General features: G+C 41.3%; 1 protein-coding gene and 11 non-coding genes across 12 annotated transcripts in view; 11 read left to right on the forward strand and 1 right to left on the reverse strand.

The window, feature by feature from the left end:
* The first annotated feature begins 1,135 nt into the window (after window positions 1–1,135).
* trnav-uac (transfer RNA valine (anticodon UAC)) lies at window positions 1,136–1,208 on the forward strand. Its single transcript has one exon. It is a non-coding gene; the product is annotated as a tRNA-Val (tRNA).
* Window positions 1,209–2,388: 1,180 nt separating this feature from the next.
* Window positions 2,389–2,461, forward strand: trnav-uac (transfer RNA valine (anticodon UAC)). Its single transcript has one exon. It is a non-coding gene; the product is annotated as a tRNA-Val (tRNA).
* A 1,180-nt stretch (window positions 2,462–3,641) lies between these two features.
* Window positions 3,642–3,714, forward strand: trnav-uac (transfer RNA valine (anticodon UAC)). The gene has a single exon. It is a non-coding gene; the product is annotated as a tRNA-Val (tRNA).
* Window positions 3,715–4,893: 1,179 nt separating this feature from the next.
* Window positions 4,894–4,966, forward strand: trnav-uac (transfer RNA valine (anticodon UAC)). The gene has a single exon. It is a non-coding gene; the product is annotated as a tRNA-Val (tRNA).
* Window positions 4,967–6,145: 1,179 nt separating this feature from the next.
* Window positions 6,146–6,218, forward strand: trnav-uac (transfer RNA valine (anticodon UAC)). Its single transcript has one exon. It is a non-coding gene; the product is annotated as a tRNA-Val (tRNA).
* Window positions 6,219–7,378: 1,160 nt separating this feature from the next.
* trnav-uac (transfer RNA valine (anticodon UAC)) lies at window positions 7,379–7,451 on the forward strand. Its single transcript has one exon. It is a non-coding gene; the product is annotated as a tRNA-Val (tRNA).
* Window positions 7,452–8,630: 1,179 nt separating this feature from the next.
* Window positions 8,631–8,703, forward strand: trnav-uac (transfer RNA valine (anticodon UAC)). Its single transcript has one exon. It is a non-coding gene; the product is annotated as a tRNA-Val (tRNA).
* Window positions 8,704–9,882: 1,179 nt separating this feature from the next.
* Window positions 9,883–9,955, forward strand: trnav-uac (transfer RNA valine (anticodon UAC)). The gene has a single exon. It is a non-coding gene; the product is annotated as a tRNA-Val (tRNA).
* A 1,179-nt stretch (window positions 9,956–11,134) lies between these two features.
* trnav-uac (transfer RNA valine (anticodon UAC)) lies at window positions 11,135–11,207 on the forward strand. Its single transcript has one exon. It is a non-coding gene; the product is annotated as a tRNA-Val (tRNA).
* Window positions 11,208–12,367: 1,160 nt separating this feature from the next.
* trnav-uac (transfer RNA valine (anticodon UAC)) lies at window positions 12,368–12,440 on the forward strand. Its single transcript has one exon. It is a non-coding gene; the product is annotated as a tRNA-Val (tRNA).
* A 1,179-nt stretch (window positions 12,441–13,619) lies between these two features.
* On the forward strand, window positions 13,620–13,692 carry trnav-uac (transfer RNA valine (anticodon UAC)). Its single transcript has one exon. It is a non-coding gene; the product is annotated as a tRNA-Val (tRNA).
* Window positions 13,693–15,805: 2,113 nt separating this feature from the next.
* Window positions 15,806–27,935, reverse strand: part of LOC142401441 (hepatic and glial cell adhesion molecule-like) — a 31,792-nt gene continuing 19,662 nt past the window's right edge. Inside the window, exons 3-7 of the mRNA XM_075486860.1 lie at window positions 25,732–26,013; window positions 23,981–24,074; window positions 23,789–23,856; window positions 19,384–19,457; window positions 15,806–17,952 (exon numbers count right to left, since the gene is read on the reverse strand). Coding sequence (XP_075342975.1) covers window positions 17,803–17,952; window positions 19,384–19,457; window positions 23,789–23,856; window positions 23,981–24,074; window positions 25,732–26,013 — 668 coding nt within the window. The 3' untranslated portion in view covers window positions 15,806–17,802. The remainder of the gene's footprint in view (window positions 17,953–19,383; window positions 19,458–23,788; window positions 23,857–23,980; window positions 24,075–25,731; window positions 26,014–27,935) is intronic.

Consider the following 27,935-nt stretch of genomic DNA (forward strand, 5'->3'; position numbering starts at 1 on the left):
ATGCAATTCCTGGCATTTTATGCAACTCAGGTTTACAGGGTAAATAGAAAGGGAGAGAGTACGTTGCCCTGGGGTGCTCCTGTGCTGCTGACTACTATCTCAAACACACATCCTTTGAGTGTCACAAACTGGGCTCTGTTTGTCAGGTAGTCACTATCCAGGCAATTGTGGAGGAATCCACTGCTATTTCAGAACGCCCTCTCACATATCGCTGGGTGTAGGTTGAATTGTATCAAAAAAACTGGAAAAATCAAAGAAAAAGATCCTCACTGCGCTTCTTGTTTTTTGCAGATGGGAGTGGGCTCGCTGAATCAAGTAGATGATTGCATCTTTAACATCGACACCAGGAAAACAAGCAAACTCTGGTGAGTCCTGAAAGATGTCAACTTGCTGCCTTACAGGAGCTAATAACAATCTCTCCTGGACTTTCATAAAACGGGATGTTAGTGCAACTGCTCTGTTGTGTTGGGCACGGATGGATGAGATTTTTTAGCCCTGAGAACAAGGCAGGGTGTCTTCTGCAGCACCTGCAATTTCTTCTGATTGGGGCCAAACTTGAACATAGGTAGTAGAGACCCACGTGGTTTTCCCATACAGGCCTTCGGAACTCTTGGGATCATACCATCTGAAATTGCAGCCTTGTTCCAGTTCAGTTTCTCCAGCTTTCTCTTCACCTGACGACTGTAGACGGACAGGCTAGAGGTTGAGGCATTCTAACTTAGGTGGCTTCGTCCAGACTTGCCTCTGTCAAGAACCCCTCTCCTAAGAGCTTATTATTTTTTTTAGAGTCTGACTTTTCCTATGAAAACAAATCGATCTTTCTTTTTAAATCGGGTTTAAAACGGAAAGGTCCAGTCAGATGTACTGATATTCTCTATACTTAGAGTGCTCATTTTCAAAACTAAACGTAGTGGGTACCTCCCCAAACGAGCAAGGTGAAGGAGTTATGCACTCAGTACTGTTCTTCAGTCTATAATCAGTATACACCATGTTAAACTTTTCAGAGTAAGTTACTTGTACCTCACTGATTTCCAGTTGCGTTAGATGATTCTCTTACAAGAACACTGGATTAGAGGTAGTCCCTTTGTCAGCAAAGATGTAGGCTTTGACGGTTTCCATGACAACAGCTACAGGAGGTTCTGTAGTGTAGCGGTTATCACGTCTGCTTTACACGCAGAAAGTCCTGGGTTCAACCCCCAGCAGAACCAAGCTTCAGGGACTTCTTTACAGGTACCATGAGTCCAAAACTGTTGATGCAATTCCTGGCATTTTATTCAACTCAGGTTTACAGGGTAAATAGAAAGGGAGAGAGTAAGATGCTCTGGGGTGCTCCTGTGCTGCTGACTACTATCTCAAACACACATCCTTTGGGTGTCACAAACTGGGCTCTGTTTGTCAGGTAGTCACTATCCAGGCAATTGTGGAGGAATCCACTGCTATTTCAGAACGCCCTCTCACATATCGCTGGGTGTAGGTTGAATTGTATCAAAAAAACTGGAAAAATCAAAGAAAAAGATCCTCACTGCGCTTCTTGTATTTTGCAGATGGGAGTGGGCTCGCTGAATCAAGTAGATGATTGCATCTTTAACACCGACAACAGGAAAATAAGCATACTCTGGTGAGTCCTGAAATATGTCAACTTGCTGCCTTACAGGAGCTAATAACAATCTCTCCTGGACTTTCATAAAACGGGATGTTAGTGCAACTGCTCTGTTGTGTTGGGCACGGATGGATGAGATTTTTTAGCCCTGAGAACAAGGCAGGGTGTCTTCTGCAGCACCTGCAATTTCTCCTGATTGGGGCCAAACTTGAACATAGGTAGTAGAGACCCACGTGGTTTTCCCATACAGGCCTTCGGAACTCTTGGGCTCATACCATCTGAAATTGCAGCCTTGTTCTAGTTCAGTTTCTCCAGCTTTCTCTTCACCTGACGACTGTAGATGGACAGGCTAGAGGTTGAGGCATGCTACCTTAGTTGGCTCCGTCCAGACTTGCCTCTGTCAAGAACCCCTCTCCTAAGAGCTTATTATTTTGTTTAGAGTCTGACTTTTCCTATGAAAACAAATCGATCTTTCTTTTTAAATCGGGTTTAAAACAGAAAGGTCCAGTCAGATGTACTGATATTCTCTATACTTAGAGTGCTCATTTTCAAAACTAAACGTAGTGGGTACCTCCCCAAACGAGCAAGGTGAAGGAGTTATGCACTCAGTACTGTTCTTCAGTCTATAATCAGTATCCACCATGTTAAACTTTTCAGAGTAAGTTACTTGTACCTCACTGATGTCCAGTTGCGTTAGATGATTCTCTTTCAAGAACACTGGAATAGAGGTAGTCCCTTTGTCAGCAAAGATGTAGGCTTTGCCGGCTTCCATGACAACAGCTACAGGAGGTTCTGTAGTGTAGCGGTTATCACGTCTGCTTTACACGCAGAAAGTCCTTGGTTCAACCCCCAGCAGAACCAAGCTTCAGGGACTTCTTTACAGGTACCATGAGTCCAAAACTGTTGATGCAATTCCTTGCTTTTTATTCAACTCAGGTTTACAGCGTAAATAGAAAGGGAGAGAGTACGTTGCCCTGGGGTGCTCCTGTGCTGCTGACTACTCTCTCAAACACACATCCTTTGAGTGTCACAAACTGGGCTCTGTTTGTCAGGTAGTCACTATCCAGGCAATTGTGGAGGAATCCACCGCTATTTCAGAACGCCCTCTCACATATCGCTGAGTGTAGGTTGAATTGTATCGAAAGCACTGGAAAAATCAAAGAAAAAGATCCTCACTGCGCTTCTTGTTTTTTGCAGATGGGAGTGGGCTCGCTGAATCAAGTAGATGATTGCATTTTTAACACCGACACCAAGAAAATAAGCAAATTCTGGTCAGTCCTGAAATATGTCAACTTGCTGCCTTACAGGAGCTAATAACAATCTCTCCTGGACTTTCATAAAACGGGATGTTAGTGCAACTGCTCTGTTGTGTTGGGCACGGATGGATGAGATTTTTTAGACCCGAGAACAAGGCAGGGCGTCTTCTGCAGCACCTGAAATTTCTCCTGATTGGGGCCAAACTTGAACATAGGTAGTAGAGACCCACGTGGTTTTCCCATACAGGCCTTCGGAACTCTTGGGCTCATACCATCTGAAATTGCAGCCTTGTTCCAGTTCAGTTCCTCCAGCTTTCTCTTCACCTGACGACTGTAGATGGACAGGCTAGAGGTTGAGGCATGCTAACTTAGTTGGCTCCGTCCAGACTTGCCTCTGTCAAGAACCCCTCTCCTAAGAGCTTATTATTTTTTTTAGAGTCTGACTTTTCCTATGAAAACAAATCGATCTTTCTTTGTAAATCGGGTTTAAAACAGAAAGGTCCAGTCAGATGTATTGATATTCTCTATACTTAGAGTGCTCATTTTCAAAACTAAACGTAGTGGGTACCTCCCCAAACGAGCAAGGTGAAGGAGTTATGCACTTAGTACTGTTCTTCAGTCTATAATCAGTATCCACCATGTTAAACTTTTCAGAGTAAGTTACTTGTACCTCACTGATGTCCAGTTGCGTTAGATGATTCTCTTTCAAGAACACTGGAATAGAGGTTGTCCCTTTGTCAGCAAAAATGTAGCCTGTGCCGGTTTCCATGACAACAGCTACAGGAGGTTCTGTAGTGTAGCGGTTATCACGTCTGCTTTACACGCAGAAAGTCCTGGGTTCAACCCCCAGCAGAACCAAGCTTCAGGGACTTCTTTACAGGTACCATGAGTCCAAAACTGCTCATGCAATTCCTGGCTTTTTATGCAACTCAGGTTTACAGGGTAAATAGAAAGGGAGAAAGCACGTTGCCCTGGGGTGCTCCTGTGCTGCTGACTACTTTCTCAAACACACATCCTTTGAGTGTCACAAACTGGGCTCTGTTTGTCAGGTAGTCACTATCCAGGCAATTGTGGAGGAATCCACGGCTATTTCAGAACGCCCTCTCACATATCGCTGGGTGTAGGTTGAATTGTATCAAAAAAGCTGGAAAAATCAAAGAAAACTATCCTCACTGCGCTTCTTGTTTTTTGCAGATGGGAGTGGGCTCGCTGAATCAAATAGATGATTGCATCTTTAACACCGACACCAGGAAAATAAGCAAACTCTGGTGAGTCCTGAAAGATGTCAACTTGCTGCCTTACAGGAGCTAATAACAATCTCTCCTGGACTTTCATAAAACGGGATGTTAGTGCAACTGCTCTGTTGTGTTGGGCACGGATGGATGAGATTTTTTAGCCCCGAGAACAAGGCAGGGTGTCTTCTGCAGCACCTGAAATTTCTCCTGATTGGGGCCAAACTTGAACATAGGTAGTAGAGACCCACGTGGTTTTCCCATACAGGCCTTCGGAACTCTTAGTCTCATACCATCTGAAATTGCAGCCTTGTTCCAGTTCAGTTTCTCCAGCTTTCTCTTCACCTGATGACTGTAGACGGGCAGGCTAGAGGTTGAGGCATGCTAACTTAGTTGGCTCCGTCCAGACTTGCCTCAGTCAAGACCCCCTCTCCTAAGAGCTTATTATTTTTTTAGAGTCTGACTTTTCCTATGAAAACAAATCGATCTTTCTTTGTAAATCGGGTTTAAAACAGAAAGGTCCAGTCAGATGTACTGGTATTCTCTATACTTAGAGTGCTCATTTTCAAAACTAAACGTAGTGGGTACCTCCCCAAACGAGCAAGGTGAAGGAGTTATGCACTCAGTACTGTTCTTCAGTCTATAATCAGTATCCACCATGTTAAACTTTTCAGAGTAAGTTACTTGTACCTCACTGATGTCCAGTTGTGTTAGATGATTCTCTTTCAAGAACACTGGAATAGAGGTAGGCCCTTTGTCAGCAAAGATGTAGGCTTTGCCGGTTTCCATGACAACAGCTACAGGAGGTTCTGTAGTGTAGCGGTTATCACGTCTGCTTTACACGCAGAAAGTCCTGGGTTCAACCCCCAGCAGAACCAAGCTTCAGTTACTTCTTTACAGGTACCATGAGTCCAAAACTGCTGATGCAATTCCTGGCTTTTGATGGAACTCAGGTTTACAGGGTAAATACAAAGGGAGAGAGCACGTTGCCCTGGGGTGCTCCTGTGCTGCTGACTACTATCTCAAACACACATCCTTTGAGTGTCACAAACTGGGCTCTGTTTGTCAGGTAGTCACTATCCAGGCAATTGTGGAGGAATCCACCGCTATTTCAGAACGCCCTCTCACATATCGCTGGGTGTAGGTTGAATTGTATCAAAAGCACTGGAAAAATCAAAGAAAAAGATCCTCACTGCACTTCTTGTTCTTTGCAGATGGGAGTGGGCTCGCTGAATCAAGTAGATGATTGCATCTTTAACACCGACACCAGGAAAATAAGCAAACTCTGGTGAGTCCTGAAATATGTCAACTTGCTGCCTTACAGGAGCTAATAACAATCTCTCCTGGACTTTCATAAAACGGGATGTTAGTGCAACTGCTTTGTTGTGTTGGGCACGGATGGATGAGATTTTTTAGCCCTGAGAACAAGGCAGGGTGTCTTCTGTAGCACTTGCAATTTCTCCTGATTGGGGCCAAACTTGAACATAGGTAGTAGAGACCCACGTGGTTTTCCCATACAGGCCTTCGGAACTCTTGGGCTCATACCATCTGAAATTGCAGCCTTGTTCCAGTTCAGTTTCTCCAGCTTTCTCTTCACCTGACGACTGTAGACGGACAGGCTAGAGGTTGAGGCATGCTAACTTAGTTAGCTCTTTCCAGACTTGCCTCAGTCAAGACCCCCTCTCCTAAGAGCTTAAAATTTTTTTAGAGTCTGACTTTTCCTATGAAAACAAATCGATCTTTCTTTGTAAATCGGGTTTAAAACAGAAAGGTCCAGTCAGATGTACTGATATTCTCTATACTTAGAGTGCTTATTTTCAACACTAAACGTAGTGGGTACCTCCCCAAACGAGCAAGGTGAAGGAGTTATGCACTCAGTACTGTTCTTCAGTCCATAATCAGTATCCACCATGTTAAACTTTTCAGAGTAAGTTACTTGTACCTCACTGATGTCCAGTTGCGTTAGATGATTCTCTTTCAAGAACACTGGAATAGAGGTTGTCCCTTTGTCAGCAAAGATGTAGGCTTTGCCGGTTTCCATGACAACAGCTACAGGAGGTTCTGTAGAGTAGCGGTTATCACGTCTGCTTTACACGCAGAAAGTCCTGGGTTCAACCCCCAGCAGAACCAAGCTTCAGGGACTTCTTTACAGGTACCATGAGTCCAAAACTGCTGATGCAACTAAGGTTTACAGGGTAAATAGAAAGGAAGAGAGTACGTTGCCCTGGGGTGCTCCTGTGCTGCTGACTACTCTCTCAAACACACATCCTTTGAGTGTTACAAACTGAGCTCTGTTTATCAGGTAGTCACTATCCAGGCAATTGTGGAGGAATCCACTGCTATTTCAGAATGCCCTCTCACATATCGCTGGGTGTAGGTTGAATTGTATCAAAAGCACTGGAAAAATCAAAGAAAAAGATCCTCACTGCGCTTCTTGTTTTTTGCAGATGGGAGTGGGCTCGCTGAATCAAGTAGATGATTGCATCTTTAACATCGACACCAGGAAAACAAGCAAACTCTGGTGAGTCCTGAAAGATGTCAACTTGCTGCCTTACAGGAGCTAATAACAATCTCTCCTGGACTTTCATAAAACGGGATGTTAGTGCAACTGCTCTGTTGTGTTGGGCACGGATGGATGAGATTTTTTAGCCCTGAGAACAAGGCAGGGTGTCTTCTGCAGCACCTGCAATTTCTTCTGATTGGGGCCAAACTTGAACATAGGTAGTAGAGACCCACGTGGTTTTCCCATACAGGCCTTCGGAACTCTTGGGATCATACCATCTGAAATTGCAGCCTTGTTCCAGTTCAGTTTCTCCAGCTTTCTCTTCACCTGATGACTGTAGACGGGCAGGCTAGAGGTTGAGGCATGCTAACTTAGTTGGCTCTGTCCAGACTTGCCTCAGTCAAGACCCTCTCTCCTAAGAGCTTATTATTTTTTTAGAGTCTGACTTTTCCTATGAAAACAAATCGATCTTTCTTTTTAAATCGGGTTTAAAACAGAAAGGTCCAGTCAGATGTACTGGTATTCTCTATACTTAGAGTGCTCATTTTCAAAACTAAACGTAGTGGGTACCTCCCCAAACGAGCAAGGTGAAGGAGTTATGCACTCAGTACTGTTCTTCAGTCTATAATCAGTATCCACCATGTTAAACTTTTCAGAGTAAGTTACTTGTACCTCACTGATGTCCAGTTGCGTTAGATGATTCTCTTTCAAGAACACAGGAATAGAGGTAGGCCCTTTGTCAGCAAAGATGTAGGCTTTGCCGGTTTCCATGACAACAGCTACAGGAGGTTCTGTAGTGTAGCGGTTATCACGTCTGCTTTACACGCAGAAAGTCCTGGGTTCAACCCCCAGCACAACCAAGCTTCAGTTACTTCTTTACAGGTACCATGAGTCCAAAACTGCTCATGCAATTCCTTGCTTTTTATGCAACTCAGGTTTACAGGGTAAATATAAAGGGAGAGAGCACGTTGCCCTGGGGTGCTCCTGTGCTGCTGACTACTATCTCAAACACACATCCTTTGAGTGTCACAAACTGGGCTCTGTTTGTCAGGTAGTCACTATCCAGGCAATTGTGGTGGAATCACTGCTATTTCAGAACATCCTCTCACATATTGCTGGTTGTAGGTTGAATTGTATCAAAAGCACTGGAAAAATCAAAGAAAAAGATCCTCACTGCGCTACTTGTTTTTTGCAGATGGGAGTGGGCTCGCTGAATCAAGTAGATGATTGCATCTTTAACACCGAGACCAGGAAAATAAGCAAACTCTGGTGAGTCCTGAAATATGTCAACTTGCTGCCTTACAGGAGCTAATAACAATCTGTCCTGGACTTTCATAAAACGGGATGTTAGTGCAACTGCTCTGTTGTGTTGGGCACGGATGGATGAGATTTTTTAGCTCTGAGAACAAGGCAGGGTGTCTTCTGCAGCACCTGTAATTTCTCCTGATTGGGACCAAACTTGAACATAGGTAGTAGAGACCCACGTGGTTTTCCCATACAGGCCTTCGGAACTCTTGGGCTCATACCATCTGAAATTGCAGCCTTGTTCTAGTTCAGTTTCTCCAGCTTTCTCTTCACCTGACGACTGTAGATGGACAGGCTAGAGGTTGAGGCATGCTAACTTAGTTGGCTCCGTCCAGACTTGCCTCTGTCAAGAACCCCTCTCCTAAGAGCTTATTATTTTGTTTAGAGTCTGACTTTTCCTATGAAAACAAATCGATCTTTCTTTTTAAATCGGGTTTAAAACAGAAAGGTCCAGTCAGATGTACTGATATTCTCTATACTTAGAGTGCTCATTTTCAAAACTAAACGTAGTGGGTACCTCCCCAAACGAGCAAGGTGAAGGAGTTATTCACTCAGTACTGTTCTTCAGTCTATAATCAGTATCCACCATATTAAACTTTTCAGAGTAAGTTACTTGTACCTCACTGATGTCCAGTTGCGTTAGATGATTCTCTTTCAAGAACACTGGAATAGAGGTTGTCCCTTTGTCAGCAAAAATGTAGCCTGTGCCGGTTTCCATGACAACAGCTACAGGAGGTTCTGTAGTGTAGCGGTTATCAGGTCTGCTTTACACGCAGAAAGTCCTGGGTTCAACCCCCAGCAGAACCAAGCTTCAGGGACTTCTTTACAGGTACCATGAGTCCAAAACTGCTCATGCAATTCCTGGCTTTTTATGCAACTCAGGTTTACAGGGTAAATAGAAAGGGAGAGAGCACGTTGCCCTGGGGTGCTCCTGTGCTGCTGACTACTATCTCAAACACACATCCTTTGAGTGTCACAAACTGGGCTCTGTTTGTCAGGTAGTCACTATCCAGGCAATTGTGGAGGAATCCACGGCTATTTCAGAACGCCCTCTCACATATCGCTGGGTGTAGGTTGAATTGTATCAAAAAAGCTGGAAAAATCAAAGAAAACTATCCTCACTGCGCTTCTTGTTTTTTGCAGATGGGAGTGGGCTCGCTGAATCAAATAGATGATTGCATCTTTAACACCGACACCAGGAAAATAAGCAAACTCTGGTGAGTCCTGAAAGATGTCAACTTGCTGCCTTACAGGAGCTAATAACAATCTCTCCTGGACTTTCATAAAACGGGATGTTAGTGCAACTGCTCTGTTGTGTTGGGCACGGATGGATGAGATTTTTTAGCCCCGAGAACAAGGCAGGGTGTCTTCTGCAGCACCTGAAATTTCTCCTGATTGGGGCCAAACTTGAACATAGGTAGTAGAGACCCACGTGGTTTTCCCATACAGGCCTTCGGAACTCTTAGTCTCATACCATCTGAAATTGCAGCCTTGTTCCAGTTCAGTTTCTCCAGCTTTCTCTTCACCTGATGACTGTAGACGGGCAGGCTAGAGGTTGAGGCATGCTAACTTAGTTGGCTCCGTCCAGACTTGCCTCAGTCAAGACCCCCTCTCCTAAGAGCTTATTATTTTTTTGGAGTCTGACTTTTCCTATGAAAACAAATCGATCTTTCTTTGTAAATCGGGTTTAAAACAGAAAGGTCCAGTCAGATGTACTGGTATTCTCTATACTTAGAGTGCTCATTTTCAAAACTAAACGTAGCGGGTACCTCCCCAAACGAGCAAGGTGAAGGAGTTATGCACTCAGTACTGTTCTTCAGTCTATAATCAGTATCCACCATGTTAAACTTTTCAGAGTAAGTTACTTGTACCTCACTGATGTCCAGTTGTGTTAGATGATTCTCTTTCAAGAACACTGGAATAGAGGTAGGCCCTTTGTCAGCAAAGATGTAGGCTTTGCCGGTTTCCATGACAACAGCTACAGGAGGTTCTGTAGTGTAGCGGTTATCACGTCTGCTTTACACGCAGAAAGTCCTGGGTTCAACCCCCAGCACAACCAAGCTTCAGTTACTTCTTTACAGGTACCATGAGTCCAAAACTGCTGATGCAATTCCTGGCTTTTGATGGAACTCAGGTTTACAGGGTAAATACAAAGGGAGAGAGCACGTTGCCCTGGGGTGCTCCTGTGCTGCTGACTACTATCTCAAACACACATCCTTTGAGTGTCACAAACTGGGCTCTGTTTGTCAGGTAGTCACTATCCAGGCAATTGTGGAGGAATCCACCGCTATTTCAGAACGCCCTCTCACATATCGCTGGGTGTAGGTTGAATTGTATCAAAAGCACTGGAAAAATCAAAGAAAAAGATCCTCACTGCACTTCTTGTTCTTTGCAGATGGGAGTGGGCTCGCTGAATCAAGTAGATGATTGCATCTTTAACACCGACACCAGGAAAATAAGCAAACTCTGGTGAGTCCTGAAATATGTCAACTTTCTGCCTTACAGGAGCTAATAACAATCTCTCCTGGACTTTCATAAAACGGGATGTTAGTGCAACTGCTTTGTTGTGTTGGGCACGGATGGATGAGATTTTTTAGCCCTGAGAACAAGGCAGGGTGTCTTCTGCAGCACTTGCAATTTCTCCTGATTGGGGCCAAACTTGAACATAGGTAGTAGAGACCCACGTGGTTTTCCCATACAGGCCTTCGGAACTCTTGGGCTCATACCATCTGAAATTGCAGCCTTGTTCCAGTTCAGTTTCTCCAGCTTTCTCTTCACCTGACGACTGTAGACGGACAGGCTAGAGGTTGAGGCTTGCTAACTTAGTTAGCTCTTTCCAGACTTGCCTCAGTCAAGACCCCCTCTCCTAAGAGCTTAAAATTTTTTTAGAGTCTGACTTTTCCTATGAAAACAAATCGATCTTTCTTTGTAAATCGGGTTTAAAACAGAAAGGTCCAGTCAGATGTACTGATATTCTCTATACTTAGAGTGCTCATTTTCAACACTAAACGTAGTGGGTACCTCCCCAAACGAGCAAGGTGAAGGAGTTATGCACTCAGTACTGTTCTTCAGTCCATAATCAGTATCCACCATGTTAAACTTTTCAGAGTAAGTTACTTGTACCTCACTGATGTCCAGTTGCGTTAGATGATTCTCTTTCAAGAACACTGGAATAGAGGTTGTCCCTTTGTCAGCAAAGATGTAGGCTTTGCCGGTTTCCATGACAACAGCTACAGGAGGTTCTGTAGAGTAGCGGTTATCACGTCTGCTTTACACGCAGAAAGTCCTGGGTTCAACCCCCAGCAGAACCAAGCTTCAGGGACTTCTTTACAGGTACCATGAGTCCAAAACTGCTGATGCAACTAAGGTTTACAGGGTAAATAGAAAGGAAGAGAGTACGTTGCCCTGGGGTGCTCCTGTGCTGCTGACTACTCTCTCAAACACACATCCTTTGAGTGTTACAAACTGAGCTCTGTTTATCAGGTAGTCACTATCCAGGCAATTGTGGAGGAATCCACTGCTATTTCAGAATGCCCTCTCACATATCGCTGGGTGTAGGTTGAATTGTATCAAAAGCACTGGAAAAATCAAAGAAAAAGATCCTCACTGCGCTTCTTGTTTTTTGCAGATGGGAGTGGGCTCGCTGAATCAAGTAGATGATTGCATCTTTAACATCGACACCAGGAAAACAAGCAAACTCTGGTGAGTCCTGAAAGATGTCAACTTGCTGCCTTACAGGAGCTAATAACAATCTCTCCTGGACTTTCATAAAACGGGATGTTAGTGCAACTGCTCTGTTGTGTTGGGCACGGATGGATGAGATTTTTTAGCCCTGAGAACAAGGCAGGGTGTCTTCTGCAGCACCTGCAATTTCTTCTGATTGGGGCCAAACTTGAACATAGGTAGTAGAGACCCACGTGGTTTTCCCATACAGGCCTTCGGAACTCTTGGGATCATACCATCTGAAATTGCAGCCTTGTTCCAGTTCAGTTTCTCCAGCTTTCTCTTCACCTGATGACTGTAGACGGGCAGGCTAGAGGTTGAGGCATGCTAACTTAGTTGGCTCTGTCCAGACTTGCCTCAGTCAAGACCCTCTCTCCTAAGAGCTTATTATTTTTTTAGAGTCTGACTTTTCCTATGAAAACAAATCGATCTTTCTTTTTAAATCGGGTTTAAAACAGAAAGGTCCAGTCAGATGTACTGGTATTCTCTATACTTAGAGTGCTCATTTTCAAAACTAAACGTAGTGGGTACCTCCCCAAACGAGCAAGGTGAAGGAGTTATGCACTCAGTACTGTTCTTCAGTCTATAATCAGTATCCACCATGTTAAACTTTTCAGAGTAAGTTACTTGTACCTCACTGATGTCCAGTTGCGTTAGATGATTCTCTTTCAAGAACACAGGAATAGAGGTAGGCCCTTTGTCAGCAAAGATGTAGGCTTTGCCGGTTTCCATGACAACAGCTACAGGAGGTTCTGTAGTGTAGCGGTTATCACGTCTGCTTTACACGCAGAAAGTCCTGGGTTCAACCCCCAGCACAACCAAGCTTCAGTTACTTCTTTACAGGTACCATGAGTCCAAAACTGCTCATGCAATTCCTGGCTTTTTATGCAACTCAGGTTTACAGGGTAAATAGAAAGGGAGAGAGCACGTTGCCCTGGGGTGCTCCTGTGCTGCTGACTACTATCTCAAACACACATCCTTTGAGTGTCACAAACTGGGCTCTGTTTGTCAGGTAGTCACTATCCAGGCAATTGTGGAGGAATCCACTGCTATTTCAGAACGCCCTCTCACATATCGCTGGGTGTAGGTTGAATTGTATCAAAAAAGCTGGAAAAATCAAAGAAAACTATCCTCACTGCGCTTCTTGTTTTTTGCAGATGGGAGTGGGCTCGCTGAATCAAGTAGATGATTGCATCTTTAACACCGACAACAGGAAAATAAGCATACTCTCGTGAGTCCTGAAATATGTCAACTTTCTGCCTTACAGGAGCTAATAACAATCTCTCCTGGACTTTCATAAAACGGGATGTTAGTGCAACTGCTCTGTTGTGTTGGGCACGGATGGATGAGATTTTTTAGCCCCGAGAACAAGGCAGGGTGTCTTCTGCAGCACCTGAAATTTCTCCTGATTGGGGCCAAACTTGAACATAGGTAGTAGAGACCCACGTGGTTTTCCCATACAGGCCTTCGGAACTCTTGGGATCATACCATCTGAAATTGCAGCCTTGTTCCAGTTCAGTTTCTCCAGCTTTCTCTTCACCTGACGACTGTAGACGGACAGGCTAGAGGTTGAGGCATGCTACCTTAGTTGGCTCCGTCCAGACTTGCCTCTGTCAAGAACCCCTCTCCTAAGAGCTTATTATATTTTTAGAGTCTGACTTTTCCTATGAAAACAAATCGATCTTTCTTTGTAAATCGGGTTTAAAACAGAAAAGTCCAGTCAGATGTACTGATATTCTCTATACTTAGAGTGCTCATTTTCAAAACTAAACGTAGTGGGTACCTCCCCAAACGAGCAAGGTGAAGGAGTTATGCACTCAGTACTGTTCTTCAGTCTATAATCAGTATCCACCATGTTAAACTTTTCAGAGTAAGTTACTTGTACCTCACTGATGTCCAGTTGCGTTAGATGATTCTCTTTCAAGAACACTGGAATAGAGGTAGTCCCTTTGTCAGCAAAGATGTAGGCTTTGCCGGTTTCCATGACAACAGCTAGAGGAGGTTCTGTATTGTAGCGGTTATCACGTCTGCTTTACACGCAGAAAGTCCTGGGTTCAACCCCCAGCAGAACCAAGCTTCAGGTACTTCTTTACAGGTACCATGAGTCCAAAACTGCTGATGCAACTCAGGTTTACAGGGTAAATAGAAAGGGAGAGAGTACTTTGCCCTGGGGTGCTCCTGTGCTGCTGACAACTCTCTCAAACACACATCCCTTGAGTGTCACAAACTGAGGTCTGTTTGTCAGGTAGTCACTATCCAGGCAATTGTGGAGGAATCCACGGCTATTTCAGAACGCCCTCTCACATATCGCTGGGTGTAGGTTGAATTGTATCAAAAGCACTGGAAAATCAAAGAAAACTATCCTCACTGTGCTTCTTGTTTTTTTTGCAGATGGGAGTGTGCTCGCTGAATCAAGTAGATGATTGCATCTTTAACACCGACACCAGGAAAATAAGCAAACTCTAGTGAGTCCTGAATGATGTTAACTTGCTGCCTTACAGGAGCTAATAACAATCTCTCCTGGACTTTCATAAAACAGAATGTTAGCGCAACTGCTCTGTTGTGTTTGGGACGGATGGATGAGATTTTTTAGCCCCGAGAACAAGCACCTGAAATTTGTCTTGATACGGGCTAAGCTTGAACATAGGTAGTGGAGACCCACGTGGTCTTCCCATACAAGCTTTCGGAACTCTTGGGCTCATACCATCTGACATTGCAGCCTTGTTCCAGTTCAGTTTATCTACCTTTCTCTTCACCTGGCGACTGTCCAACTCAGGTTTACAGGGTAAATAGAAATGGAGAGAGTACGATGCCCTGGGGTGCTCCTGTACTGCTGACAACTCGTTGAGCAATCCTTAACCCTATGTCTAACTGTAGTGCTCAACAACATATAGACACTACTTTTTCTAATCCATGATAATCCTGATAATCCTATTGGTCCAGCATGTCCCATTATGAAACTAAACCCCTTCTCCCAGGCATTCAGTAAACAAAAAAAGGCCAGAATTAAATGAACACTCTCACCAGATCATGCTTTGTAAATCCATGTTCATATTTATTCAGTGTGCTCCTTCTGAAACTCTCTGCTTCTCGCTCTCCGAGCCACCTTTCAGCTTCTCACAAGGTGACCACCGACTTGCTCAACCTGGAACACATGTCTCTTCAGCTCCCTCAGTGCTTCTTGTGGACTCGTGTATGTTCGGTCCCGGTGTCCCAGTGAATCCGTATGTTCGTGTACGCTGTTTGGAAATGAATCCCTTTTCTACTTTAGGAATTTCTCTATTCTGTTGTATTCCCGGTGCTTCCTGGCTTTCTCAAACGAATAGTCATGATCAAAGTAGATTGTTCTGGAGTCCAGCAGGATTCTTTTATCCTTTCAGGCTTCTTTCAGTTTCATTTCCTTTGCTGTGAATTCCTGAAAGTTGATAATAATGGGTCTCAGTGGGGCTTAAGGAAAAATCCCGTGGTAGTTGCAGTTCGCTTCATATGAGTTTATCAATAAACTGTTGTACCGAGTTTCCTTCTTCTCCCTCTGCAACCCCGAAGTTGTGAATGTTGTTTCTTCTTGACCGCGACTTCACCCTTGACTGGACTGCAGGCCCTGCTGCTCCTCCAGGCAGGTGCAGACAGCCTTCGTCACCTCTGCTGCCCATCCCTCCACTTGTTTCACACGGGTCTCCATTTCATGAACTCGTTCCGACAGGCTTCACATTTCCACAAGTTTGCTGTTGATTTCTTGTCTTGGTGACAAATGTCATGTCTCAAACTTTCATTGTCTCCTTTGAGGTCCGTTTTTAACTCCTTTATCGGATTAATTACTTCACCTTGACCAACATTAATTGAGGCGCTCCTCATGCTACTGGTAGATTGATCCGGTTCGAAAAGTATTAGCTTTTGCCACCAAAGCACTTTTTTCTTGTGTTTTCGACATTTTTTTCCTACCTTTAGTGATTCTTCTACAACTCATCTACACCTTTCACTGATAAAGTTGGGTTAACAAGTTATTTAGTGGGATAAGTGTGAATATTTCGGGAGAGCAGGTTCACTGTACGTCTAACCTCTCGATCAGCCCCAACTAGAAGTCTCTCACTTTGTTTATCAGGATATTTACTGTTCAAAGATGCCACACAATTGTCTTTTGCAGAGTAACATACAGACTGAGTCACAGCTTTTCTGTACCATTTCTTTATTTTGTGTGTCCTTTCAATTATTTTATTAGAAATACATATATGGTACCTGCCCTGGTAGACATTTGTTGCAGATCTAGATTTATTGTTCTTGAAACTTTAATATCTGGTCTTTAGTTACAACTTTGGTTGCCATGACCTCAATTTGGCTACATTTGACTTAGCATTACAGACATGAAGATGACAAACAGCTTACTGACTGTATTTTAGATGCCTGTTTATTGATGACATTCAAAATAAACTCACAAATTAAAAAAAAACAAACATATAATACACGACTAAAAAGAAGTTACCTAATTCCCATTATACATTCCACTATGGCATTACATATCTCCATTTGATTAGACACTCAATTTGCAACCCTGTCATCATATACATTGAGTATTATGTGCATACACAGTTTGTCTGTCATGGGGAATTTGCACTTCTGACTTCTATATTCTCCATAGATTGAGAATCAGATATTTATTTCTGGAAATGACCTCTTTCTCTCTCTTTTTTAAAACCCATACCAGATATCTTGGTTCACCCACCCAATCGGTCAAGGCAGATTGCCACCTTTCCATAGTCTTCTTTTGCTGGAGCTCTCTTAAAATTAAAAGGGAGTTTTCTCTCTACTTTTTCCCCACCATCAGTGAATGCTTCGGACAAGTAAGGATTTGATTTGATCCATTGGTTCCCTCTGCTGAACAACCTTTTATGAATTGGCATTAAATTAATACAAGTGTAAAGAATTAGACCAAATTGTAATATAATGAATTTGATTATTATTGTATTAAATTGGACAATATCTAAATTGAATTTGTGTTACTTCCTCTATACAGTGCCATGACAATAACTTTTTTGTGAATTGGTGCACAATAAAGTAACTAAATTTAACTGTTTATTATTCAGAAACTGAAAAAAAACTCTCATTTGAGAATTTCATATTTTATTGAAATTTGTATAAAAATCAAATCATGGACCATCCTTTGAAATTGTATCACTATTGAATCATTTATTAGAACTAAAAAAAAACCCACTAATATTATATCACAAAATATTACAATCTAGTTTCTGAATTTCGTTGAATACAGTAGATAATGTCACACATAGCAGAGCAGTAACACAGTAGCATTTTCATAACAAACAAGCCACTTTCTTTACACTTACAAATGTATCTTATCACCACACATTTTGGACTTCCTGTAATCAAATACAGCAATGGTATGTGGTAAACCCAAATACAGGGTTCAAAGTATTTTAGATACTACTTAAAGTCTTCATTATATTCCTTGTAGAATGCTTTGAAACAACACATTTTAAGTTAGGCAGCTTTCCTCTGGCAAAAAGCCCAAACTATCCTAATCAACTCTAGTAGCCGGATAAGGCATTGCCAACCCTTCCACATCAGTTCTGCCTAAATTTAAAATTAGAGAGTGCATTTTTCTTTGAAGTAAGTTCATATTCATAGATATACTCATAGAGGGTAGAATGGCTTAAAAACATTTTTGAATACTTTTCCTGGAAATTAATATCGCTAAAATAACACAAATAATAGGTACAAAAGTACTTTTATTGTCATTCAAAGGCCAGATACTGGTGTCTAGATGACATAGTGTCAGACAGATAAAAAAAAAATCACTTAAAGATGCCATGATGACTAAGCTTCCTTTGATCAAAAGCATGCAAAACTGAAAAAAAATTGGAAAATGGTTTTCAGATCCATCTAGACTTCAGGTAGAAGAGCTGGACCACTAATGCCCCTTTTCGACTAGGTGCTGGTCCTGGGTTGGTGCTTGAGCCAGTTAAGAGTTGGTTCAATTTTAGAACAGCAAAGAACCTGTGCTTGGGTGGGCAAAACAAAAAGAACTGGTTCTAAGCTAGTTCTTACAATGGGGTGCGGACCAGCACTGGAACCACTTTGGTGGAAAGGGGCACAATTCAGAAGCAGTAAATCATAGGATGGTGTGAACTACCATTTGCTGCATTTTGGAGAGTGTCAATTTCTGGACTGTCAGGTATACTTTTGGGAGGCATGGGCAGGGGACCCAATTGACTGGCTAAGAGAATGGGTGTATTTTGGGGAAGTGGTGTAGGATGGCGGCTCTTCAGGTTCAGAAGGAGATCCAATACTGTTGCTGGAGGAGTCATCCACTGAGGGATCCTGCAAAACAAGAGCACATCAGCCCAAATCTATTTGTCATTTAAAGCTGCCTTTTCTGAAATATCATTCGTACTGTGTAGAAGACATGCAGAATCCCTGACTCACCGTGCTTTCAAACAGCCAAACAAATCTCAGCACTTGGTTTTTATTTAAAGCTAAAATTCATAGTTTATAAACTCGTCCAGTCACTGTGTCCTTGCAAATGTAATTATTTGTGACATAGATGAAATCTGTGTTAGCTGCAATACACCATCTCTGCCTTTCATGTAAATTGGTAAATTAACTTGATAACCTTGGACCCTGGCTTAATCCAGTCCATAACATCTTCAGTCTCAACACTAAAGAGTTTTTGAACAACAATAAATAATGTGTTACAAGTTTATGACCAAAATGTGTTTCATTTTTGTTCTCAGTGAGCATCATTACCATAGCTGGAATGTCTATGATTCCTAAAATCATTCCAAAACAAAGATATATGTGATGTTTTGAATTTGCAGAAGAACATTAGCAGAAATGCTGCTGATTCAGAAATGAGCTATTGAAGATCTGGGTTAATAATTTGATTGAAATAATTGATTGTTTAAAATAATTTATTAATTGTTTGATGTGATTATATGCCACGTACGCATATAAAGAGGTTACTTCATCAAAAAAGAGACTATGGACAGAAGATTGGATCATGCCCATATGTGTGTTGACTCAGGAGGGATACATTTAAATGAGAAAAGTTGATCTACAGCACAGAATACTTGAGAGATTTGCTGAGGCATTAAATTACATAATATTTTGACTCGTCACCTGGTGCCTGATATATATATATATATATATATATATATATATATATATATATATATATATATATATATATATATATTTGTGAGTGTGTATTCCATAAATTCTCCTTATAAGATTTAAAGGAGCCCCAACTAATGAGACTTTTATGTTAAGTACCCTCTCATATTAAAATATATTGTTAAAAACACATGAAATATTATAATTGGGCACATGTGGGAAGTAAAGCAGGTCTTAACCACTTTCCTAGATAAAAGATTTTCTAAAGACCCATGGCTGTACTCACCATGTTTTCTGTGATTAATTTGATACCTTGGTCAGTTAGTGCTAACAAGGATAGATTTCAGAGTCTACACATTCTGCTATTATTAAATCTTTCTAGGTTTTAATGAACTTTATAAGAACAAGAGTTTTCTGCATTTACAAATGTTAAGCGCACACAGCAGCACTCAGTCATATACTGCAATACTTTTAATATCCTTTTATAGCATTGCAGCTATGCAAGTCATATTAGTCAGGGTTCCATTGAAGAGAATACTATGATAGCAGAGCTAATTATGATGTGCCTGCTGAATACAGACCAGGAATTCCGATTATCAAGCATTTGTAAATCAAAATCAGTGGTGATGAAAGAGGTACCTTTCGCTGGAGGATATAAAGTGAAGTTACAGCATTTATCCCATTATGGTCTGTCATTTTTGGAAGCACATCATCTGTGATAAAGCACAACACATTGGACTGTTATTCATACACACTGCCACGGTAAAACAAAACATGTGACAAATGGGTACAGCTGATTGGGCTTTCCAAAACCCATCTAATGCCTGGAATAAGACCCCAAATCCCCATGGAAAGAAGATGCAGACATTTCTGTCTCAGGGTAAGCTTTGAGCACTGACGAGGACAAAGCATGAATGTCAGGAGTGTAGTATTTATTTGTTTCACCAAGACATGGCTGCAGGAGCATATATACAGGACTCCAACACCTCTATCCGACTTTCAAACTATATGGGCAGAAAGTGGCATTACAAATAGTGGCAAAAGCAAAAGTGGAGTTGTTACAGTGCTTGTTAACAACAGATGGTGATATCATGGATATGTCACTGTGAAGGAGAGGACCTGTACCCAGGACTTCAAACTGCTAGATGCCAAGTTATTTTGATAGTTTTACATGTCTCATCCTGTACTGCTGTTGTAGTTGCCCATGACGCATTTAGCTCAGTCGTTGCCAGGTTACAAACATAATATCCAAACTCATTCAACTCAGTTCAATTCAGTTTTAATTCAGTTTATTTATAAAGAACCAGATCACAACAAAAGTCATGGTTATGAAGTCATAAATTCATTGCAATCTTTGGAGATTTCAACCACCCTCTTTACTACTCTTCCAACATTCCAATGATTTGTTAACTGCACATTTAGAGAAAATGAAATGTGGAATTTATTCCATTCAAATGTAAGAGATTTATACAGCTCCTCTGCCCATCTTTCATTTGGAAAATCAGACCAGAGGCCTCAGACTGTATGAAGGTAAAGATGTTTAAAAATGCAAGAGCTTGTAGATTTGATGTGAGAACGAGGGGAAAATATTGTGAACACTTGCTCAACAAGAATGTGATCACGCATGTCCCAATTTTCACTTTTTAAAAAAAAAGGAGAAGGAGAAGGAGCAAGGAGAAGTTCTATTTCCAATGATGGAGCTGACTTGACCCGCAGTCGTAATGTCATAGTCTAAAGCAATCAGGTCTTTAGAGTACCTCTCTGTTCTGACTCTAAAAACAACACTTATAATTCTAGTTTTTCAAGCAATTTTTTTTAAAAGAAGAAACGAGGAAGCTGCATTCACAGCAAGGAAAGTCATCAGTTTTTGTGTGTGCTGCACACTTCCTGAAGGATGAAGTCCACACCCAGACTCTGGAGCAGACTTACAGTTTTTCTCTATTGGTTTGGCTCATTTCTTGAAACAGAAATTACATTATCAAAATAACATGGACAAATCTCCAAACCACCTCGCAATTGTTCACAACAGAATGGCATTTCTCATTGCTTTCATCAAATTGCAATTGTCTTAATACATGTGTCAATTGTTTCAGTGCATCTCTGCAAAAGATTAAGTACAAGTAGCCTACAGTTTGCACAGTTTGCCTACATTTAGCACATTTTCCAAGTGAATAGATTTTGGTGATCTGAACTGATTAGTTGATTCTTGGTCTAATGGTTCTTCTATCCAAAATATGTCAGCATGATTTCATTGTATAAGTCATCACATGCACAATAATCTGTTCAATTGTCAAAATGGGCCAAGAACATGATACCATCAATACTATATAGAATCTCATGTAACGTTTGATAAATTCATGACAGTAATTGAGTGATTGATTTCTTGCTTAGAAGCAGTTCAGTGTGCTTTACAGAGTAAAAGAAGTAAATAAAAACAGTGTGTGAAAACAGCTAAAAAGCACAGATGGGTACATGTAATTTTTTTACTCTAACTTTTCCAGATAATAATGGGATTGGAAGCAAATGAGACCCCTCACATCCTTGTGTTTGTAGATGAAGCCGGCTTCAACCTGGCCAAGGGGCGAAGACGTGGCCACAACATTATTGGCCACTGGGCCATGGTGGATGTTCCAGGCCAGCGAGGGGGCAATATAACTATGTGTGCTGCCATTTCTGAGAATGGTGTGGCCACTCACATCCCCACTCTTGGCCCATACAACACACAGAAGCTCCTCTTCTTCTTGGACCACCTTTATACTAATTTGGTCCCTGAATATGAGCGAGGTCTTCTTGAGTCTCACCTACCACGCTACGTGATTGTGTGGGACAATGTCAACTTCCATCGTGGTCCACTCATCAGGGCTTGGTTCACTATGCATCCAAGAATGATGATGGAGTTGCTCCCACCTTATTCCCCTTTCCTTAATCCTATTGAGGAGTTTTTCTCTGCTTGGAGGTGGAGAGTGTATGAGCATCATGCTCAAGACAAAAGATCTTGTCATGTTTAGACATTACAGGAGATCAGTGTAGGGGATGGTTGCGGCATGCACAGCGTTTCTTCCCGCTTTGCATTGCAAAGTAAATAAAATATACGTTGCGATGTTGATGAGAATCTGTGGCCAGACAGACAGCAACGTCTGGATGGCCAGGAGGGTGAGGACGGGGGAGGGTGAGGGTGAGGGTGAGGGTGAGCGGGAGGGGGACGACAGCGACCAGTAAAGTGTTGCTATAGTGTTTTCTGTAAGCTGCAGATTTATTTACAGTACTGTAGGCCACATAATTTTGCTTATTTTTTGTTTGTGTTTATATTACAGTATATGTGTGCTATGTATATTTTTCTTTTCCTTCTATAATACTATACTGTATGGAAGTTACGTACTTCACAGTATTTGTGTGAATAAAAATGGTGGGTATGAGTGTATTGTGTGTGCTTTGAGGCTATTCTTACTGTGAAACTTTTTTCCTTCAGTTTTATACACTATTGTATTCTGTTAGGTATTCCTATGCCATAGTGACAAAACATCTAAACATTTTGACTTGTAGTGCTCGCACAATGCCAAAAGGACAATGCATTTTGGGGGCACTGACAATTTGAATGAGAAAGAAACTTAATTTTGACACATGGCTGAACTGTTTAGGGGGAGATATGAGCTATTGCTGGTGAACCATGGTGTTTTGCTGAACCATTCAGTTTAGTTTTGCAAAAAGTACTAAAGAGTGTTGAAAACATCCGGTCTGTTTCAAGAAATGAGCCTAGGCAACTGAGAAAGATCTTTGCAATTTGGGTGGCACTGACTCTTTACATGGGAAAGAAATCAGGTCTGAAGCATGGGTGAACAGTTTTGGGAGAGATATGTGCTTTTGCTTTAGCTATGCTGTTGTGCTGAACTATAAGAGTGTTATGCCAAATGATCTTAGAGTTTTGAGAATGTAATTTCTGTTTCAAGAAATGAGCCAAACCAATAGAGAAAAACTGTAATACGGCTGTCCTCCTCCCCTGACTTTAAAAAGTAACCATTGTGGCTTTTACCCAAAACAGATGACAAAGAAGATAAGAGAGATAAAGGATGTGTACAGAGAAAAGCTGGAAATTAATCTCCAACTCGAAATTGCAGCTCCAATGGGTGTCAGCCCTAGGGTCCTGAAGACCTGTACTAAATAGATATGTGGGATTCTACAGAACTTCTTCAACCTTAGCCTGAGTCAGGAGAACGTTCAAGTGCTTTAGAAGACATCCTGTGGGGAATGTGTTGAAGATGCCATCATATCTGCTTCAGTGAGCCTTTTCTCATCCGGATGACTCAGGTAGATGAAAGAGGGCTCGAGGAAGACAATGATATTCTTTGAATTCTCCAGTGTTTTTTATACAGTTCAGCCTACATAGTGATGCTAGAATATCTAGAAATTAGAGGAGGATCCCTCCACAAACTCCTGGATGATTGACTACCTGGCAAACAGCCACAGTTTGTGAGACTGAAGGGCTGTGTTTTTGACAATGTAGTCCATCACATAGAAGCACCACAGGAGACTGTGACATGACAACAGTCTCCTTATCCTGAATGTAACCAAGACAAAGGATATAATTGGGTGGTTTAGAAGAACCAGGAGTAAATCAGAGACTATTTCAGGCTTTGCAACCATTTGGTGGGGCAGCAGCACCAGAGCCAATGACTCAAAGAAATTCAACAAACTGATAAAGGCTGGCTCTGTGCTGGGGACTTCTCTGGATCCCCCAGAGCTGAATATGCAAAGATTAATGTTGCATAAGCTCCTCAACATAATGGACAACACTGCACACCCTCGAAAAAACACAAGGATGAAAGAATAAAGTGTTTCAGTCAGAGGATTCTTCAGCTCTGCTGTAACAAAGAACAGTACAGGAGGTTTTATAATGTTATTGATGCTTTATGTTGTAAAAGTAATTTCACTTTTTGGGAATAGGAAAAAGTATTCAGTTCAAATAATCTTTACACATAATTCTTGTATTAGTTTTTCACACTTTATGGTAACAATAATCAAAGTGAAAAAGAAAGCTATACTTTACCATCGTGATTGATGGGTATGTGATGAGAGTGATCACGAATCCTGGAGAGAGGCTTTCTGGGTTGCTGTCTTGAAGTGAGATAACACAATTATTAAATGTTTAATGCTTGCTTATTTGTTGTTAATTATAGGCTTTTAAAAGTATGGTTTTGTGCTATTAAGGTTTAACTCAAAACTAAATATCAAATCTTACTTTTTTGAAGGAGTCCAGCAGGCGCATACTGTCCCCAAGGTGATGAGAAGGAAGATTCCACCAGTGGAGAGGATGATGTAAAGGGAACTTCTTTCTGATGTATGATTAAAGTTAAATAACAACATAAAGAAAACATTAATGGACAAGGAAGGTTTAATGCTGTATAAATACATTTCTGAGTAAAAATCTGAGTAAAGATACATTAATAATAATAATGATAATGATAATAATAATATTAATAATAATAATAATAATAAATGACTAAATAAATTAATAAATACATTTGTGAAAAACATGTCAGCAGTCACTGTTAAAAAGCCTTATGGCTGTGGGAACAAAGCACCTCTTGAACCTCTCAGTCCTGCAGCGCAGAGAGATGAGCCTCTCACTGCAGCTGCTCCTCTGTCCTGCCAGGATGCTGTGGAGAGGATGTTTAATGTTCTCCAAAACAGAATATAACTTCCTCCTCATCCGTTTCTCCACCACAGCACCGAGAGGGTCCAGCCTTCTGCCTACTACAGAACTGGCCTTTTTCACCAGTTTGTCCAGGCGCCTACAGTTTTTGTCTGTAGTGCAACTCCCCCAGCAGACAAGAGCATAGAACAGTGCACTCTCAGTGATAGTGTGATAAAACATGCACGTCATGTCACTGCGGACATTGAAGGACCAGAGCCGTCTCAGGAAGAAGAGACGGCTCTGGCCCCTCCTGTACACTGCTTCTATGTTGGCAGACCACTCCAGTTTATTATCCAGCACCACCCCCAGGTATTTGCAGGTCTGAACAGTCTCTATCTCCCTTCCATCAATGCAGACTGACTGGCATGGAGTTTTAGATCTTCTGAAGTCCACCACCAGCTATTTGGTTTTGGTAGTGTTCAAGAGCAAACAGTTCTTATTGGTCCAGCCATTGAAGGACTCCACAAGGTCGTTGCAATCCTCCTTCTGTCCCCCACGCACACATGCCACAACAGCCGTATCATCAGAATACTTCTGTATGTGGCAGGACTCTGAGTTGTACCTGAAGTTCGATGTGTACAGGGTGAAAAGAAAAAGATTCCAGTGTTCCAGAAACACATCTGACCGTTGTCATGTAATTTTGTCCAGATAACTATGGTTCACAGATGATGATCCACTGTTCCTTTGAAAATTGTCTAACTTTTCTCCCCCCTTTGACATGCTGAGGTTGATATTTGCATTTTCAGCACTAGCTAATTTAATACCATCATCAGGTCACCACTTTACAATGTTGCCATTTACTATTTTATTGTATTTAATAGATCCATTCCCATTCCATATGACATAGCAAGGATGTCTCATTTTGTTAATTGCCTGTAACTTTGTCTCCTCTCTCTTCATGTCGCTTGTTGCCTCCTCTGCTCACATCTCAGGTGGTAGGGACTGAAACACGAGGAGTGGAGTCAGGAGGGGAATCAAGTGTGTTCAAATTGGGAAATGGGAGAAGGGGCATGTGACAGGCTTTTCTAATGATGATAATTCTATTGACTTTTGAATTTTAATAAAATGACAAAATGTTTATGAAAATGTATAATATACCTCTGAATTACACATTTAAGGTCTGCACTCTGGAAGTCTGACTTGATACTTTTAGCTGATTCTGTCATGTGTTTCTCAGGTTTTCCAACTGTGTTTCTGAGAAAGGATCACACTCTCATTCTGCTTGACCATGTCATTATGTATTGCAAGATGCGATTAACTATTGCCTGCACTGTGACAGACAAGTCATCACTTACTGTACACAGCCAGTCTGATAGGCAGGCTTGTCATATTGCCCACAGGATTCTCCACTACGCAGCTGTAGACATCATCATCTGCCATCAACACCCGTGTGATGGTCAGCAGCTTCTGATCAGGTGACAACACAAATCTCGTCTGATTGGTCAAGAGCTTTCCACCCTTGAACCACCTGTATGTTGTTCTGGTTCCATTGTCATGGGAGCAGTTGAAGATAACGTTTTCACTGAGTTCCAGTACTGAAGAAGCCTCCATGTCGATGAAGGGCCTGGATATAGGCTCTGGGTAAAGGTGAAGTAGAAACAATAGACTTTAAGTTGTGTGTGTGTGTGTGTGTATATGTATATATATATATATATATATATATATATATATATATATATATATATATATATATATATTGATAGATGGATAGATATAATATGATGCAATATGACTTGACAAAATGTTAACGTTGAAAAATTAATTTCATAAACCAGGAAATTCTTATCCAATTGTATAATTATTGTTGTTTTAATTACTTACCCAAACTAACTTATCCTAAGCCTGTTTTGAAACATTTTTGCTAAATTTGCTGACCAAAAAGAAAACCAACAACTTTTACGTTTGTTAATATTGTGACTAATTCACACATCTTACAGAAAAGGACAATAAGTAGTAGCATCATATAGAGATGCGTGTCTGTCCATAAGTATGTTTTTGTTCCCATCCAGTAGTTATCACATACCATTTTGCTTGAAAGTTGCATTGTGCCAACTTTTCAAGATGATCTTAAGATCCTAGAACCAAAGGAAGTTAAATTTTCTGCAACACATTTCAAATATGACTTAATTCTCAACACTCAAACAAAAAGGAAACCACTGCTACTGATTGTAGTTACCTTAAACTGAAACCTTAATTTTTTAAATACTATAATTGGTAATAGTATTTCCTCAGTTAGGCTCATAACAAAAATGGCATTTAAATTCACTCTTCAAATCAGTCTTAGTCAACGGAGCATTGTTTTTCCTCCATTTACTTTAAATCAGTATTTTGGAGACAAATCCTATAGAGTGCACAAACCATGTCATTGTTTTCAAAGTCAGTCTCGAGTGTCTTAAGTGTGAACATAAAGTTAACATTACATTATAAAGTAGCATTTCTATCCAGTCTCACCAGCAAACGTGTAATAAAAAGCAATCATCCACATGTAGCTTATTGTTTTGTGTAGGCCAGTGCCAATGTGACATAGTGTGAAATGTAGTGGTGGGCATAGATTAATTTTTTTAATCTAGATTAATCTCTCTGAAATCTTGAAATTAATCTAGATTAAAATGGCTCATTCAGGGGTCCGGCAATCCGCGGGGTTCGTGGAAACAGACGTGTAAACTTTGGTTCCTATCCAAACAATAGTCGTTTAATCCTGAGACTGTTGCAATTGCCGTGTCGAGTGCTTCAATACAATAGTGTAGTAACCCCACGCATACCTTTCTCACTGCAATTAAGTTTTATTTCGGATTTATTTCGGATTTTATTTCGAATTTAGTTTCTTTTTCACAGCTGCCTCTGCTATTCCTGCTCTTCTTAGGTGTACCTAATGTAGTTTTACATCATTTGTAACGTGATGTATATCTTGAATAACAAATTGTAAATAACAACACGTTTATTCGTGTCCCTGCCCTCACTTTCCTCATGTTTTTTTCTCGCGGGGGTGCTGCACAGCCGCGGGGCCTTTAAAGGGACATTATGCAATTTCTTCCCCCATCTAGTGGTGCAATTTTATTTTGCAAAGTTGAATGAATTTGCTCTCTAGCGCCTCACGTTTTCAAATGTGCGCTGCAACTTCTTGAACTACGGCAAGCGGAATGTGTCAAGATTCAAGAAGCTATAGCTTCAGACTCAAGGTCCATACAAACAAAAAGAAATCAAGACACACAGTACAAAGAATTACATAACACACATACAACAACACTATAAATACAGATGACAGATAACATGTCAGATAACATAACATCTCCTTTGGTGTGCAAGCAATGCAATTAGTCAGATTCCGGGAGTTACCGGAAGTGACGTCGACGCAGCGTTAGCATTAGCAGCGTTAGCAATAGGAGCATTAGCAGCGGTAAATAAACTCCCGGTAAACTTACAAACTTTCTAATGCCTCGTTTTGTGAGTTAAGAGCCTATGTGTACTACGGCAGAAGTTTGGTAACAATCAATGCATT

The sequence above is a fragment of the Odontesthes bonariensis genome, chromosome 16, assembly GCF_027942865.1.
Source record: "Odontesthes bonariensis isolate fOdoBon6 chromosome 16, fOdoBon6.hap1, whole genome shotgun sequence".
In the NCBI taxonomy this organism is placed as follows: domain Eukaryota; kingdom Metazoa; phylum Chordata; class Actinopteri; order Atheriniformes; family Atherinopsidae; genus Odontesthes; species Odontesthes bonariensis.